Source organism: Hyalella azteca, unplaced genomic scaffold (assembly GCF_000764305.2).
Source record: "Hyalella azteca isolate HAZT.00-mixed unplaced genomic scaffold, Hazt_2.0.2 contig3411, whole genome shotgun sequence".
Classification (NCBI taxonomy): domain Eukaryota; kingdom Metazoa; phylum Arthropoda; class Malacostraca; order Amphipoda; family Hyalellidae; genus Hyalella; species Hyalella azteca.
The window spans coordinates 72,643-86,470 of record NW_025933661.1 but is presented as its reverse complement, the minus strand read 5'-3'; the positions used below and the strand labels follow the sequence as shown (position 1 = coordinate 86,470).

Here is a 13,828-nt window from a genome sequence, read left to right as displayed (position 1 = left end):
CAATTTAGATAATAATAATGCAAATAAACACATTAACGATGTTCACTCTAGCATGCAGTAATTGCGACGTTGGTTTTACTCCAGTCGTCGCAACAGAAGTTGATTTTACTAGTTGCTGTTAATGTGAACTGAAATCTTAATTGTACAGATTTGATTCATGACTACATTTTATTTGACTGTAAAAGGGTGACATGGCTATAAATAATATTTGATATTTAAATTTACTTCAATTATTCTCGCAATTTAAAAAGAAGACAACCTTACAACCAAAATTATGACATCTTGGAATATGTTAAAGCCAGGAAAAATCAAATCCCAAAGAATTGACATTTTCACATACAATTAAAATAAAAATACCTTTCTTTGATTTATTTTTCATGCTGAACGATTCGTAATACAGCAAATAATAATTTTGCATGAAATACATTATTCAGTAAAAAATAACCACGTATAAAATGTTAGTAACTGCCAAACTTACATGTTTTTACCTGCTCGACATAATATGCAGCATAAACAACAGTAAATAAGGAATTGAATAAGCACATGCAAGTAACAGAGACCACAGAGCACATGTAAGTGATGCATAAGCAGTCATTTTCCTGAAGAGTGCAGAATGACAATACAATTGCTTATGTAATGCAACAATGCAATGAAAACTACAAAAATTGATAAAATGTGTCACTAATTTCAGAGACAATTGAGGTGTAATTAATTGTTCTTATTGCTGAGTAATAGTATACACTAATGCAGGGCGATCGTATTGAGATGAAACTGTAAAGCAAGCAACATTATAAGCGTGGAAGTGAACAGATATATGTACTGAAAAAACTGGATAAAGTTAGAGATTCTAAAGATCAATCATAAAAAAAATTAATTTAAATGGAAAAAATTAGATTGAAATCGAAAATAATGTATTTTTGCTCTGGAAAAAGTACAACTCGGGTACCAAAATTTAAGTTTCACAATAGAATAATATTTTTTGTGCAGCGGAGCTTCGTGCCTTCAAAAATAGGTTAAAAGAAAATGTAAAATTAAAAATACAATCGCAAAATGTAACGCATCCAAAAATTTTTTTTTTTATTATTACTATTATTGAAAAAAACGTCTTGTTAAAAATAATCCACCAAACAATAAATTTCTCATTGTCCAAGTTTATTGCGTAAAAATGTAGGGAAAATTTTACGATTTAAGTAGATTCGTAAAACTTAAGCATGGCTGCCGAAACTCTACGGACGAGCCAAACTTGAACATGCGTCAAGTCTTAGCTTACGCTTATAATCTCAGAAAGCGTATAATCCTCAAATCCTGACAAACGCAGGAATCTCAATGAACGTCCTAAAGCTAAGCAAACGCGCCAAATTCATACGGACGTGACTAAAATCAGAGTGCTTGCCAAATATCAGCAAACATGACGGAACAGCGTGCTTGCGCTTAACTTGACCAAACTGCGCTTGCATGGCAAATATCAGCAAACTTGAGCAAATTTCTGTGTGCATTCCCAAAAACCGCCTGCGTGCTAAATGTCGGTCGGCTAGCTTAATAGCATGTTAGTCAAATCTAGACGTGCTTGCTTTATCTCGCTTTTTGTGCCAAATCTAGACACGCTTGCAAAGTCCCATCGTGCTTATCTAAGGTCATTGATATTGTCTAAATTCAACGTGTGTCTGTTAACTTCAGCTAAGTACGTGAACGCTCATAAGGGTAACGTGACTGATCTTTTCTGCGTTATTCGTCACGAATTGTGTAAATTGAGCTCAAAATTAATCTTTCTGAATCGGATACTAAAAAGCAACATTAGCTTCATAATCCCATACCTTATGCGATAGCACTGGTGTCGGTTAAAGGCAATCGTGCTCTATGTTTAAAGTGCATCGCTACGCAGAACTCGGTCCGGTTACACCGACTTCTGTTCTATTTAACACGTTGAGTGCTGCACACCACCGGTGGGTTACAGGGTTGTTTTTTTTCAGACAAATTCTATGATTTAGTTTTATTCCATTGCGTTGGCCGGCAAAAAATCCATGGTGGCGGTATTTCATTAATAAATATAAAATAACGAAAAAATTAAAATTTAATTTTTGAACCGGAACCTACAAATTTACTAGTAAATATAGAATTAAAGGCCTTTTTCCGCGGACTTCCCTGTTTTTAGGTCATCTGGCAACCCTAGTGAGTCGTATCGCACTCAACGTGTTAAGTGAGGGGGACTTGATAATTTACAGTGTGGGTGGCTAAAAGGGACATCACTATAGATGGATTTCATGTATTATAATCTATGCCATATAATACTGTGGTATCACAGTATTATATGGCATCTCGAGTTTTTTTTTTTTTTTGTGGTATGACAGAATTGACAGGCCATTGAAGAGAGTGGACAGGCGGGCGGACAGACTGGACAGATGTGTGAAGAGACGTGACGGGTGGGAGGACAAAATTGACAGGCGCTTGAAGAGACTTGACGGGCGAGAGGATAGAATTTGTTGGCTTGTGAAGACTTGACTGGCCGGAGGACAAAATTGGCAACGTAGGTGTAAAAAAATTGACAGGCGGAACAAAAGTGTTAAGACAATTGACGGGAGAAACCAATGATTTATCAAGCAAGAGAACAGAATTGAAGGAAGTAACAGAGAAGTTGACTGGTTGAAGGACAGAATTGAAGGGGACATGAGAAACAAAAGATTTGACAGGAAAGAAACAAAAAAATGGACAGGCTAGAGGACAATAGATGCATAACGAGATAATAAGACGGCACAAGTTAGAAAGTGCGCAAAACATGAGGGCGATGTTAGTGAGGAGAGGGCAGCAGAAAGGAGATGAAAACGGCAGATATGAGATGATGGCAAATAGGGGTGGATCGAAAAAGTGAGAGAACGTCAGAAGAGAGAGGAGGTCAGAAGAGATGGTTATACAGCAGAAGAGAGATGGTGGCAGAGAGGAAGGGTAGACGGCGTAAGTGAGAAAACAGTAGAAGGGAGGGATAAACGGCAAACGTGGAAGGACTACAGAAATGAGAGAACGGTTGAAGGGTGGGTAGACGCAAAAGGGAGAGATTGAAATTAGAAGGGAGAGATAAAGGGAGAAAAGAGAAATACACAGCAGAAGAGAGAGACAGACACGAAAAGAGAGGGATACATGGCAGAAGAGAGGACAGCAGGAGGCAATGATAGAAGGCAGAAGTAAGAACCCTACATGCGGAAGGGAAGACAGCAGATGTGACGGGAAGAATAAGGAAGAGTAGACAACAGAAAGGAGGGGTGCACGGCAGCCTTTCAAACCAAGCAGAAGCAGGGGAAAGACAACATAAATGAGAGGACAGCACAAAGGAGGGGAGAAGCGGAGAGAAGCACAAAGAAGGGAGGGGAAGACAACAGAATTAACGGGAATAAGTAGGGAGGGTAGACGGCAGAAGGGAGGTATAGAAAACAGAAAGGAGGGGTGCACGGAAGAAATTCGAAGGTTCAACAGCAGAAGTGACGGGAGGAAGGCATATTTTAGGGAGAGAGAGAGAGAGAGAAGTAGTAGGATAACGGCAGCAGGGAGAATAGTACGGCGGAAGTGGTAAGAGAACGGCCAATAAAGAGGGTGAGTGGACAAGCAAAGGTGAGGACAGTGAGGGTTGGTACTCACGATTGCGGTGGAGTGTACCCTTGCCTTGATGAGGGAGGAACAGGGTGAGGGTAAAGTTGTTAGTTGAGAAAATTTTAAGGCTTGGGTGAGAATTTTAGATGGTTGAATAAGAGGTCCGGATGCTCGAAAGGTTTTGAGGGGATTATCATAAGCGTTAAACTGAGTGAGGTAAAAGGGACCAATTTAATATTTAATTCATTGGAATGTGATAGAAAAAACCAAAACTATCATTTAGAGTCAATAATCAGTCGCCAAATTGTTAATGCTCTAGGAATAATAACACCAAATGAAGATGGATAATTCAACCCCTAATAATGTAGTATTCGTAATTTTACGGATGAATTTTAAGCTTTCGCATTTTGATGTCCTTGAGCTTCACAAAGGTGTGTGATGCGAATATTAGATAATGTTTCTTATAATAATAGTATTGGAATAAGGATGAAAACTGGTCACACAAACGAGAAAGTTAAATCAATCTAAATATTGCAAAATCATAGGCTACACTCAAATAAATGACTGAGTCGTATTGTTCAAATATTTACAATTTTTCTGCACGCAACACTGCGATACGTCCTATTTCCGGTCTAAACTGGGCCAGAAAGGGCCACTCGCGTGCACAAATTGCATCGATATTCGAAAAAAGTCTCACTCATTTCTCGGAGTGTAACAACTTCTTTAGTGTTTGATGTTTTAAAAACTTTCAAAAAACTGCTTTATGATTGCTCAATACTGAAACCTGCTAGAGAAGTGTTTTATTTGTATTACAACCTAAATTTAAGCAAATCAATCAACTCGTAGAACGGGATATATCCCGTAATATTTTATGTTGTTTGAACCTGAAAGATCTGAAATAATAATTTTACGCGTCATCACGATGCTCATACCTGAACCAAATTCTCGCTAGCGTTGAGAATTCGTACAAGCAAGCAAGATTCGAAGTTCTCTACAACGCTAGAGTAGGAGTTCTCTACAACGCTAGAGTAGGAGTCATCTACAACGCTAGAGTAGGAGCTCTCGAGTTCTCTACATCGCCAGACTAGGAGTCATCTGCAACGCTAGAGTAGGAGTTCTCGAGTTCTCTATATCGCCAGACTAGGAGTCATCTACAACGCTAGAGTAGGAGTTCTCGACAACGCTAGAGTCGGGGTTCTTGAGTCATCTACATCTCTAAAGTAGGAGTTTCGCGAATTCTCTACAACGCTAAAGTCGGAGTTCTCGAGTCATCTACATCGCTAGAGAAGGAGTTCTCTACAACGCTAGAGTAGAAGTTCTCGAGTCCTCTATATTGATAGCACATTATTTGTATTCAAGACACTGACCTATCGACAATAGCTTAACAGCCGAAAGAAGTCAACCTATAATTTTGCACTGCGTTATATGTTACATACAGTATATCCGTGGTTTCTATCAATTGAAAAATACACCGACTTTTTTTTACATACACTGACTTTATACGAATAATATTTTTGCCACTTTATGCATTGATACTTTGCTATCTTGTTCTGAATTCAGTTCGATTTTTTTATGACAAGCTAATGTTAAGGATCAGTCTTTGAGACTTCTCTCGATAATTGATCTAATTTATAGAAGGAAAATGTCAAGAAAAAAATATGATTGCATGTATGATCATTACCCGATTTCAAAGTCACGTAACCAAAATTTATTCTGCTAAAATAAACAAGTTTCCAACTTTGTGGCAAATTCGACAGTAAATGGAATGAAATAATTCAAGGTTACCATTTTAAACGGATTTTAAGTGTAATAAACGCGCTATTTTCAGTCTAATCAAAATTAATAGGACTAACTGAAAGCGGATGAGAGGAAACTTCAAGGACAAATTAAGATGGAAATTAATTAGGCTTAACGGGTATTTGACAGGCGAGAATATTTTTGATGACAATTAACTATACTCGTGCATTTAAATCAAAATAAATGGCGGAATAAAATTGCCACCATGCGAAACCTTGGAGATTTCACAAGTCGAGAAAAATTGTTCAACAAACAAGTTTTCCATTTGCAAACAAATAATATTTAAAAAATAACATTTGTACAGATCCTATCACAATTAACGTGCCTAGCAGATTCTGGCACGGTGACGCGATAGGCTCGCCTAGCATGTAAATTAACGGCTCACTATATGTCCTCGTTTCGTTATATTTCGGCGAATGAACTAAGAACTCAAACCGCAGCTGCCATCACATCGATAGATGGAATAAGCTATAAGCAAACCTCTTAAAATCAATTACTGCGCATCATCCAAGAATGTTTTCTGTAACAGCCTCCCTGATAGCATCGTTGACGCTCCGAGTATGAACATCTTCAAAAACAGACTAGACGAAGCTATGCAGGAGCATATGTTCAGTCTTAAAATGCCTAGCAACTTACGGACCAAGCAATAAGTCCAGCAGCTATCTCAATCAATCGTCAGCTATGGAAAGATCGAGTTCCAAAGGCCGGATCCCTTGTGAATCAAGTCACGAGAAGTTCAAGAATCGGCAACAGGCCTATTTCTTCAATGTCGACACTTTTATTCTATTCTATCACAACTCATTTATCGTATTCGACAGTCATTCGAAACAGGAGTTGATCCCACGAGTGGAAAACCGCACTCGTCTGAATGATATTGGCATAATCGACGTTAATCCGACAGGTGCTCAAAGCCTTTAGGTGTTTATAGGCACAGTAGGCGTTAATCTCACAAGTGGAAAACCATACTCGACTGAATGATCAGATATTGGCACAATAGACGTTGATCCGACAGGTGCTCCAACCTTACTAGACTGAATGATATTGACACAATAGACGTTGATCCGACAGGTGCTCCAACCTCACTAGACTGAATGATATTGGCAAAATAGGCGTGGATCCCTCAAGTGGACAACCGCACTCGACTGATTGATATCTTTACAGGTTGGTTCTCGCTGAGTTACGGGATGCAGTGGCATGCGACTATATTGGAATTAATTACGGAAGACACGGATCTGTATAAGACTCAACTACTTGAAGACTGCTAGCGTAAGTTTACTTACCCTATGTCAAAATATGACTCGAATACAATAATTAAAATGAAAAGTTTGACTTTAGGATTATGCTACTGAAAAAAGGGTACAACATCATTATCAATTCGAGACACATTCAAGATTAAATTGGGAACTGACCCTACAAAAATAGGGCAGAGGCAACCGCATGCACGTCTATTCTAATGGATAAAATTACATTGCAATATGAAAAGGCATGCACATAACTAACTAATCCCTCTGAAGGGTTCAAGCCAGAACCCAGTTAAACCGCGGTTCAAGTAAGCTATCTTCCAAAATCCTGTTTCCAAAATATGAAGAAATTCAAACTAGAACGAGCAGTTCAATAGCCTCTCCCTTTACTCAGCAAATTCGGTATGATTACTCGCATAAGAAAAACGACGTTCTCTTCTGTAACATTTTCCCGGTGCACCTACGAAAAATCAACGTTACCGTTCTGTTTAACAATTTTGAAACAAATTGAATAAAAAATATATTAATCCAAAATTCGTCTATACTGTGCGAATGTAGTTACAAGCATCCCTCAATATATGCGAGTAAATGTTCTCAAACATGTAATGAATATGGAAAATGTTTGTGAGAATAGTAGTCTTGTATGCCTCGAATTTGCATCATTTAAATGTTGAACATAGTTTTTGAAATCATATTTTATTATACTGAAAAATAAACATACAAATATGTATAAATAAACCAGTTTTGAATGAATGCTCAATTACTTTTAATTCTCATTCGATAGAAAGTAGCATCCATCATATGCTATCAATACTTATAGCTCTAAAAAGTAAAATCAATCTCATCAATCCCGATTTTTACGAAAAATTCAAATGACTTTGTCTCGTCTGCAGGTTGGCACTTCTCGTTCATGGTGATTATTATTAACTAAATGTTTCAACCAATTGTCACTTCTGCTAGCCAATAATTGTCATCAATGATTGTCACAAAAATTACCGAGATCAGACACTTGACATCAGTAGGGAACGGCTTCGTCCGTAGCCTTAACAGCGTCAGCAGACAACGCATACTGTAACCGTCGACAACGCTTTTCATATACCCAAAACCCTATAGTAACTAGAGTTACTGTAAATTAACTAAGGGTTCAGCTAGAGCTAGAGAATTTGCAGATAACTAGGAATTCCTCTGACAACCCCAAGAAAAGTAAAAAGTTACTGTCAGTTGACAAAGGGTTCATCTAAAGAGAGAATAGATAACTAAATATTCCTCTAACAACACCAAGAAAAATAAGACATGGTCCATATTAACCTCGGCGGAGTGTCTGCCGCTGTCCAGTTCGTCCTGGGCTTCCTTCCACTGGTCGTGGTGGAGGTCGGTGTCGTACAGGATCTTGAAGGAGAGGATGGGGGCGTGATGCTCCCCGGCCCCCCTCCACTGCAGGAGCGCCGACTCCCCCTCGCAGTCTAGGGACGTGAGGGTGGGGGCGGCGGGTACATCTATTGCGAAACATATATGTTTTACGTTAGTTTAGGGGCGTCTTGGATGTCTATTTACAAAAATAAAATGAAGGACGTCGGTGTTGGGGCAGTGGGGACGTCTTTGTTCGAAAATATAATGGGGACTTCAGTGTTGGGACGTTAGAGACGTCTTTGTATGAAAAGACAATACTTGTCTTCGTACGTTTTTGTATGAAGAGGCAAATGGAGGTCAGTGTTAAGAGTGCTAAGACGTCTTAGCACAAACCGACGATGATTCAACGATGACCAGATTATTATGCACGTCAATACCAGTCCTTATACACGTACCCTCGACCATGACGATGAACCCGTCACGTACCCTCGACCATGACGATGAACCCGTCACGTACCCTCGACCATGACGATGAACCCGTCACGTACCCTCGACCATGACGATGAACCAGTCACGTACCCTCAACCATGACGATGTACCCGTCACGTACCCTCGACCATTACGATGAACCCGTCACGTACCCTCGACCATGACGATGACCCCGTCACGTACCCTCGACCATGACGATGAACCCGTCACGTACCCTCGACCATGACGATGGCGTTGTCCTGGCGGTCGTCGACGGCGGTGACGGCAGCACAGCTGTACACGCCGGAGTCGGGGCCGTGGGAGGCGCTGATGCTGAGGCTCACAGAGACCTCCCCTGCTGGGGGGGGGGGGGNTGTAATGACTACAAGTTCTGATATTGTAATGACTACAAGTTCTGATATTGTAATGCTTGCAAGTTCTGACATTGCAATGCTTGCAAGTTCTGACATTGCAATGCTTACAAGTTCTGATATTGTAATGCCTACAAGTTCTGATATTGTAATGACTACAAGTTCTGATATTGTAATACTCACAAGTTCTGATATTGTAATGACTACAAGTTCTAGAATTGTAATGCTTACAAGTCCAGATAAGGTAATACTTGGATTGATGTTATCCAGCATTTTAAACTATTTCATTACATCGAAGTACTGTACTGCGAAATAAATCGAACTATACAGAATCGATTACAGTGCTTTTGATGAATTGAATTGTACAGAATTTAAATTTAGGACTATTTCTTCGAGGAATAATTGAAACTAAGTCAATAAAAGTGAGTTACAACTTTGAATTTGATCGTCAGGTATGACATCTCACCGTCTTCTGAGGTCTCGTCGGTGACGTGGATCCTGTCATCGTCGTGCACGTTGAGTTCCTCGTCATCTTTGCTCCACGTGACGTCGACGTCGAGACGAGGGTCGTGCGTCACGTTGCACGTCAGACGTGTGACGTTGCCAGCCTTCACGACCTCAGATTCTGCTGTCAACGTCACTGACGTTGGCGCTGCCGCATAGAATACGTCACATTTTAGGGTAAATAATACTAATAATACCTCATATTTTAAGGTACAAAACACACAAAATACCTCATTTTAGGGTAAAAATACAATGCGACACATTTTAGGGTAAATAAATTATACTTTGCCTTTTAGCGTAAGAAAAATTTGTAAAAACGCACTCAATAAAATAAGTTAGTCTGAGTGAAATAAATGCGTCCAATGAAAGTTTAAATTGCAAATATTTGCTATAATTGCGATTCGCGGACATCTAAAGGGTACTCGATTACAATATGGCGCGGTACACTCAGAAAAATATGCACAACTTTGTCCATGCAAATAGCGGTGCACCCGTCTGCTCTTATGTGAGTCATCCTGACCCAGTTTGACCCGGTAAAAGGGCGTATCAGTGCTACGAGCTCTCTCTGCTCGTGCTGTTGGTGACAAGGTGTGTAAATATTTGATAATAAACCTATTAATTTTTTTGAGTGTAGAACTCACTTCTGCTGTGGATGGCGGCAGTGGCGGCCACTTGTCCATATTTGTTGGTGGCCACACAGCGGTAGGTGCCCTCGGTGACCGCCGACACAGACCTCGGGGGGGAGGATACATGACTTATACAGCTGTATATTGAAAACTTTACGATAGTCGTAAGTGGACATCACACATTATACAGAAAATTTTACGGTGGTCGTATATGGACCACACACTTTATACAGAAAATGTTCCGGAGATTATAAGTAGACCACACAATTCATACAGCTGGATACTGAAAATTCTATTATGGTCGTAAATGGACCACACAATTTATACAGCTGTATACCGAAAATTCTATTATGGTCGTAAATGGACCACACAATTTATACAGCTGTATACCAAAAATTCTATTATGGTCATAAATGGACCACACAATTCATACAGCTGTATACTGAAAATTCTACCACATTCGTAAATGGACCACACAATTCATACAGCAGTATACAGAAAATTCTACTATGGTCGTAAATGGACCAGACAATTCATACAGCTGTATACTAAAAACCTCGTAAATTGACTAATTTTAATACGTAGAATTGTATTGACGTGTGTGATTGACAGAATTATACCATTTAAATGAAGAATATCTCAATATATGTGGATTAACACTTTTATTCATGCGTAGAAAAATATTCTTGGAGATCATCATTTGTATTATCATTCATAATTGGCAGTATTGGAAAAATGTGCACTATTAGAACAAAAGTTTATCAAAATATCCTCGATACGACACATGAATGAAGAAATGGAACAAGGCAAGAAAATGTGCATTGTGTTAAAAGTTAAGAAATGTGCATTGTATGAGAGATAACGAAAAATATCTACCCGCGATAACGAAATGCTGAAGAGAATTTGATATTTATCGCTGCAAACCGGCGCCATGGGAAGAGTGTATTAAGATATAAAGTTGATAAATGATAATTGATAAATGATAAAAAGGTTCATAAGGATAATTACAGCTGAGTTTTATCCAGCCTAAATCCTTGTCCACGAACGTAAAATCAATCTGATTAAAAATATAACTCAGCAGTCACTGCAGTGAGTGACAGAGAGCGCATTTTCTCGTCGACGAAAACTTGAGGTCACGGACGGACAGACAGACGGACAGACAGACGGACGGACAGACGGACATGATGAGCACAATACAGGCATTTTTTCCATAAATGAGAAAATGCGCTAAATAGTCATAAGATGAGATTAACTAAAAATTTACTTCGAGAACAACTAGCTGCGTTTTCAAAAATGTTAATGTTTTTACTGGGGCAACAACCGACTAACCTGATGACAAGCTGTCCATCGCTGATCTCGTACAGATCATTCGTAATTAACTCTTCCCCTTCAGCGCCATCTTCTTCCTCCTCCCCTTCATCCCCGTGTTCTTCCCCTTCTTCCTTGTCGTGTTTGGCATCCCCTTCATCCCCCTCGCCCCCGTGGCCGTTCCCGTGATCCCCATCGTCCCCGTGGACTTCCCCGTCATCCCCATCGTCCCCGTGGCCGTTCTCGTCATCCCCGTGGGGGATTTTGTACCACGCAATATCGGGTTTAGGGGAGCCGTACGCCCCGCATTTGAGGGAGACGGAACTCCCCTCTAAGGTTAGGGAGTCCGCGGGACTTTCCTCAAACTCCGGGGGCATTGCTGGGGGAAAAGTTATTTCAATTTACAATTATGGGGAATATATCTTGAAAAAAGTATATTAAAATAATGAATAGGGTTGATAGTATCTGTTATCCCCGTCGTCAATGCTTTTCGTACCTAAAGTTGAAGATTATTACTACCAAAAACAAATGATAAACATATTTCATGACTATTTTATTCAAAAGTATTCTTTTACGTGAAAGTTTAGAATTATCATCAAACTATCATCCTGCTTTATATAGACTCTTTAATGATAGTGCTTTCTCACTATGAGAAATGAATGAGACTTTGTCCAAATAGTGATGCACTTTTTCGCGCTTATGTAGGTCATCCTGACCCTTTTTTACTCAGACGAAAATACATTGCTACGTCCGCTCTCTTCTGATGCTGAAGGTAAGAAAGAGTGTCGCTATTTGGACAACACATGACCCATGTATTTATCTGAGTGCACGCTACGTACAAAGCACGTTGAGGAAGGCCGTGCTGTACGTGTAGCCGTGTACGTTGGATACGTTGCACGCAATCACGCTCTTATCTTCCGTCCTCAGCGACGTAAACTCGATCTAAAAACATGAAAATTTATCAGGTTTGAAAATTTTTCTTCCCACAAAATTTATTCATGAAACTTAAAGACAGTTGATTAAAGAACTTATGTTTAAAACAGTATCAAGCTTTACAAATTTGTCCACTGTAAAGAAATGCTTCATATTTAAGAAATAAAATAAAAAAACGCAACCGTCAACCCCCACCGTCTCGCCCCCCGGGAAGGGGACGCCGTCCCTGGTCCAGCTGACGGAGGGCTTGGGCTCCCCGCGTCCCCGACAGGTGAAGGAGGCCGTCTCCCCCATGGGGAGGCTCACGTCCTGCAGCTCCTCCTCCAGCACGGGGGCCGCTGTGGGGAAAGCGAGGGTGGGGGTGGGGATAGTGGGTAAGGGTAATGAGGGGGGGAGGCGTTGGGATAACCCCACGGTAATTAGCGGAAAATTCAGCAGCGTTTCAAATTCCTCAAAAATATTTACAAAGCGCTAAACTGACATAATCCAACTTCTGGTGTAATATAACTTGACCCAACCTAACCCTACAACCTAACCATACAACCTAACCCTACAACCTAACTCCACAACCTAACCATACAACCTAACCCCGCAACCTAACGCCGCAACCTAACTCCACAACCTAACCATACAACCTAACCCTACAACCTAACGCCGCAACCTAACCATACAACCTAACCATACAACCTAACCATACAACCTAACCCCACAACCTAACCCTACAACCTAACCATACAACCTAACCCTACAACCTAACTCCACAACCTAACCATACAACCTAACCCCGCAACCTAACCATACAACCTAACCCCACAACCTAACCCCACAACCTAACGATACAACCTAAGCCCACAACCTAACCATACAACCTAACCATACAACCAAACCATACAACCTAACCCCACAACCTAACCATACAACCTAACCCCACAACCTAACCCCACAACCTAACCCTGGGCGCCACTCACCCCCTGACCACGTGGGCGCCATTCACCCCCCGACCACGTGGGCGCCATTCACCCCCCGACCACGAGGGCGCCACTCACCCCCCTGACCACGTGGGCGCCACTCACCCCCCTGACCACGTGGGCGCCACTCACCCTCCACGTTGACCCTGAAGGCGTGGGTGCCGCCGTCCCCCGCGGGGTTGTGGACGTGGCACGTGTAGACGCCCTCATCGTCAGGGGCGACGGGGCTCACGCGCAGCACAGACTCCGTGGACGACAGAACTTGCGCCCCGCCCCCCCGCCCCTGCACCGTCCACCGCACCGTCGGCGTCGGCCTGGTCGTGGTGGTGGTGATGGTGGTGGTTAGGGTGGTTGTGGTTGTGGTGGTGGTTATGGTGATGGTGATGGTTATGATGAAGGTGATGGTTATGATGATGGTGATGGTTATGGTGATGGTGATGGTGATGGTTATGATGATGGTGATGGTTATGATGATGGTAATGGTGATGGTTATGATGATGGCAATGGTCATGATTAAGGTGATGGTGATGGTTATGATGATGATGATGGTTATGATGATGGCAATGGTTATGATGAAGGTGATCGTTACAATAGTCAACAAGACAAACGTCAGTAGATAAAATGAAGCTAGATAATAAATAATCTACTCACACGCCCGAGTNGATGATGGTGTACGTCACCAT

General features: G+C 41.0%; 1 protein-coding gene across 1 annotated transcript in view; it reads right to left on the bottom strand.

Annotated features, from left to right (window-relative positions):
• Positions 1–13,828, bottom strand: part of LOC108681750 — a 34,051-nt gene extending 20,223 nt beyond the window's left edge. The window contains exons 1-10 of the mRNA XM_047879612.1: positions 13,797–13,828; positions 13,278–13,459; positions 12,373–12,515; positions 12,084–12,186; positions 11,266–11,623; positions 9,952–10,043; positions 9,273–9,458; positions 8,671–8,790; positions 7,926–8,113; positions 3,628–3,651 (exon numbers count right to left, since the gene is read on the bottom strand). Of these exons, the coding sequence (XP_047735568.1) occupies positions 3,628–3,651; positions 7,926–8,113; positions 8,671–8,790; positions 9,273–9,458; positions 9,952–10,043; positions 11,266–11,623; positions 12,084–12,186; positions 12,373–12,515; positions 13,278–13,459; positions 13,797–13,828 (1,428 nt within the window). The remainder of the gene's footprint in view (positions 1–3,627; positions 3,652–7,925; positions 8,114–8,670; positions 8,791–9,272; positions 9,459–9,951; positions 10,044–11,265; positions 11,624–12,083; positions 12,187–12,372; positions 12,516–13,277; positions 13,460–13,796) is intronic.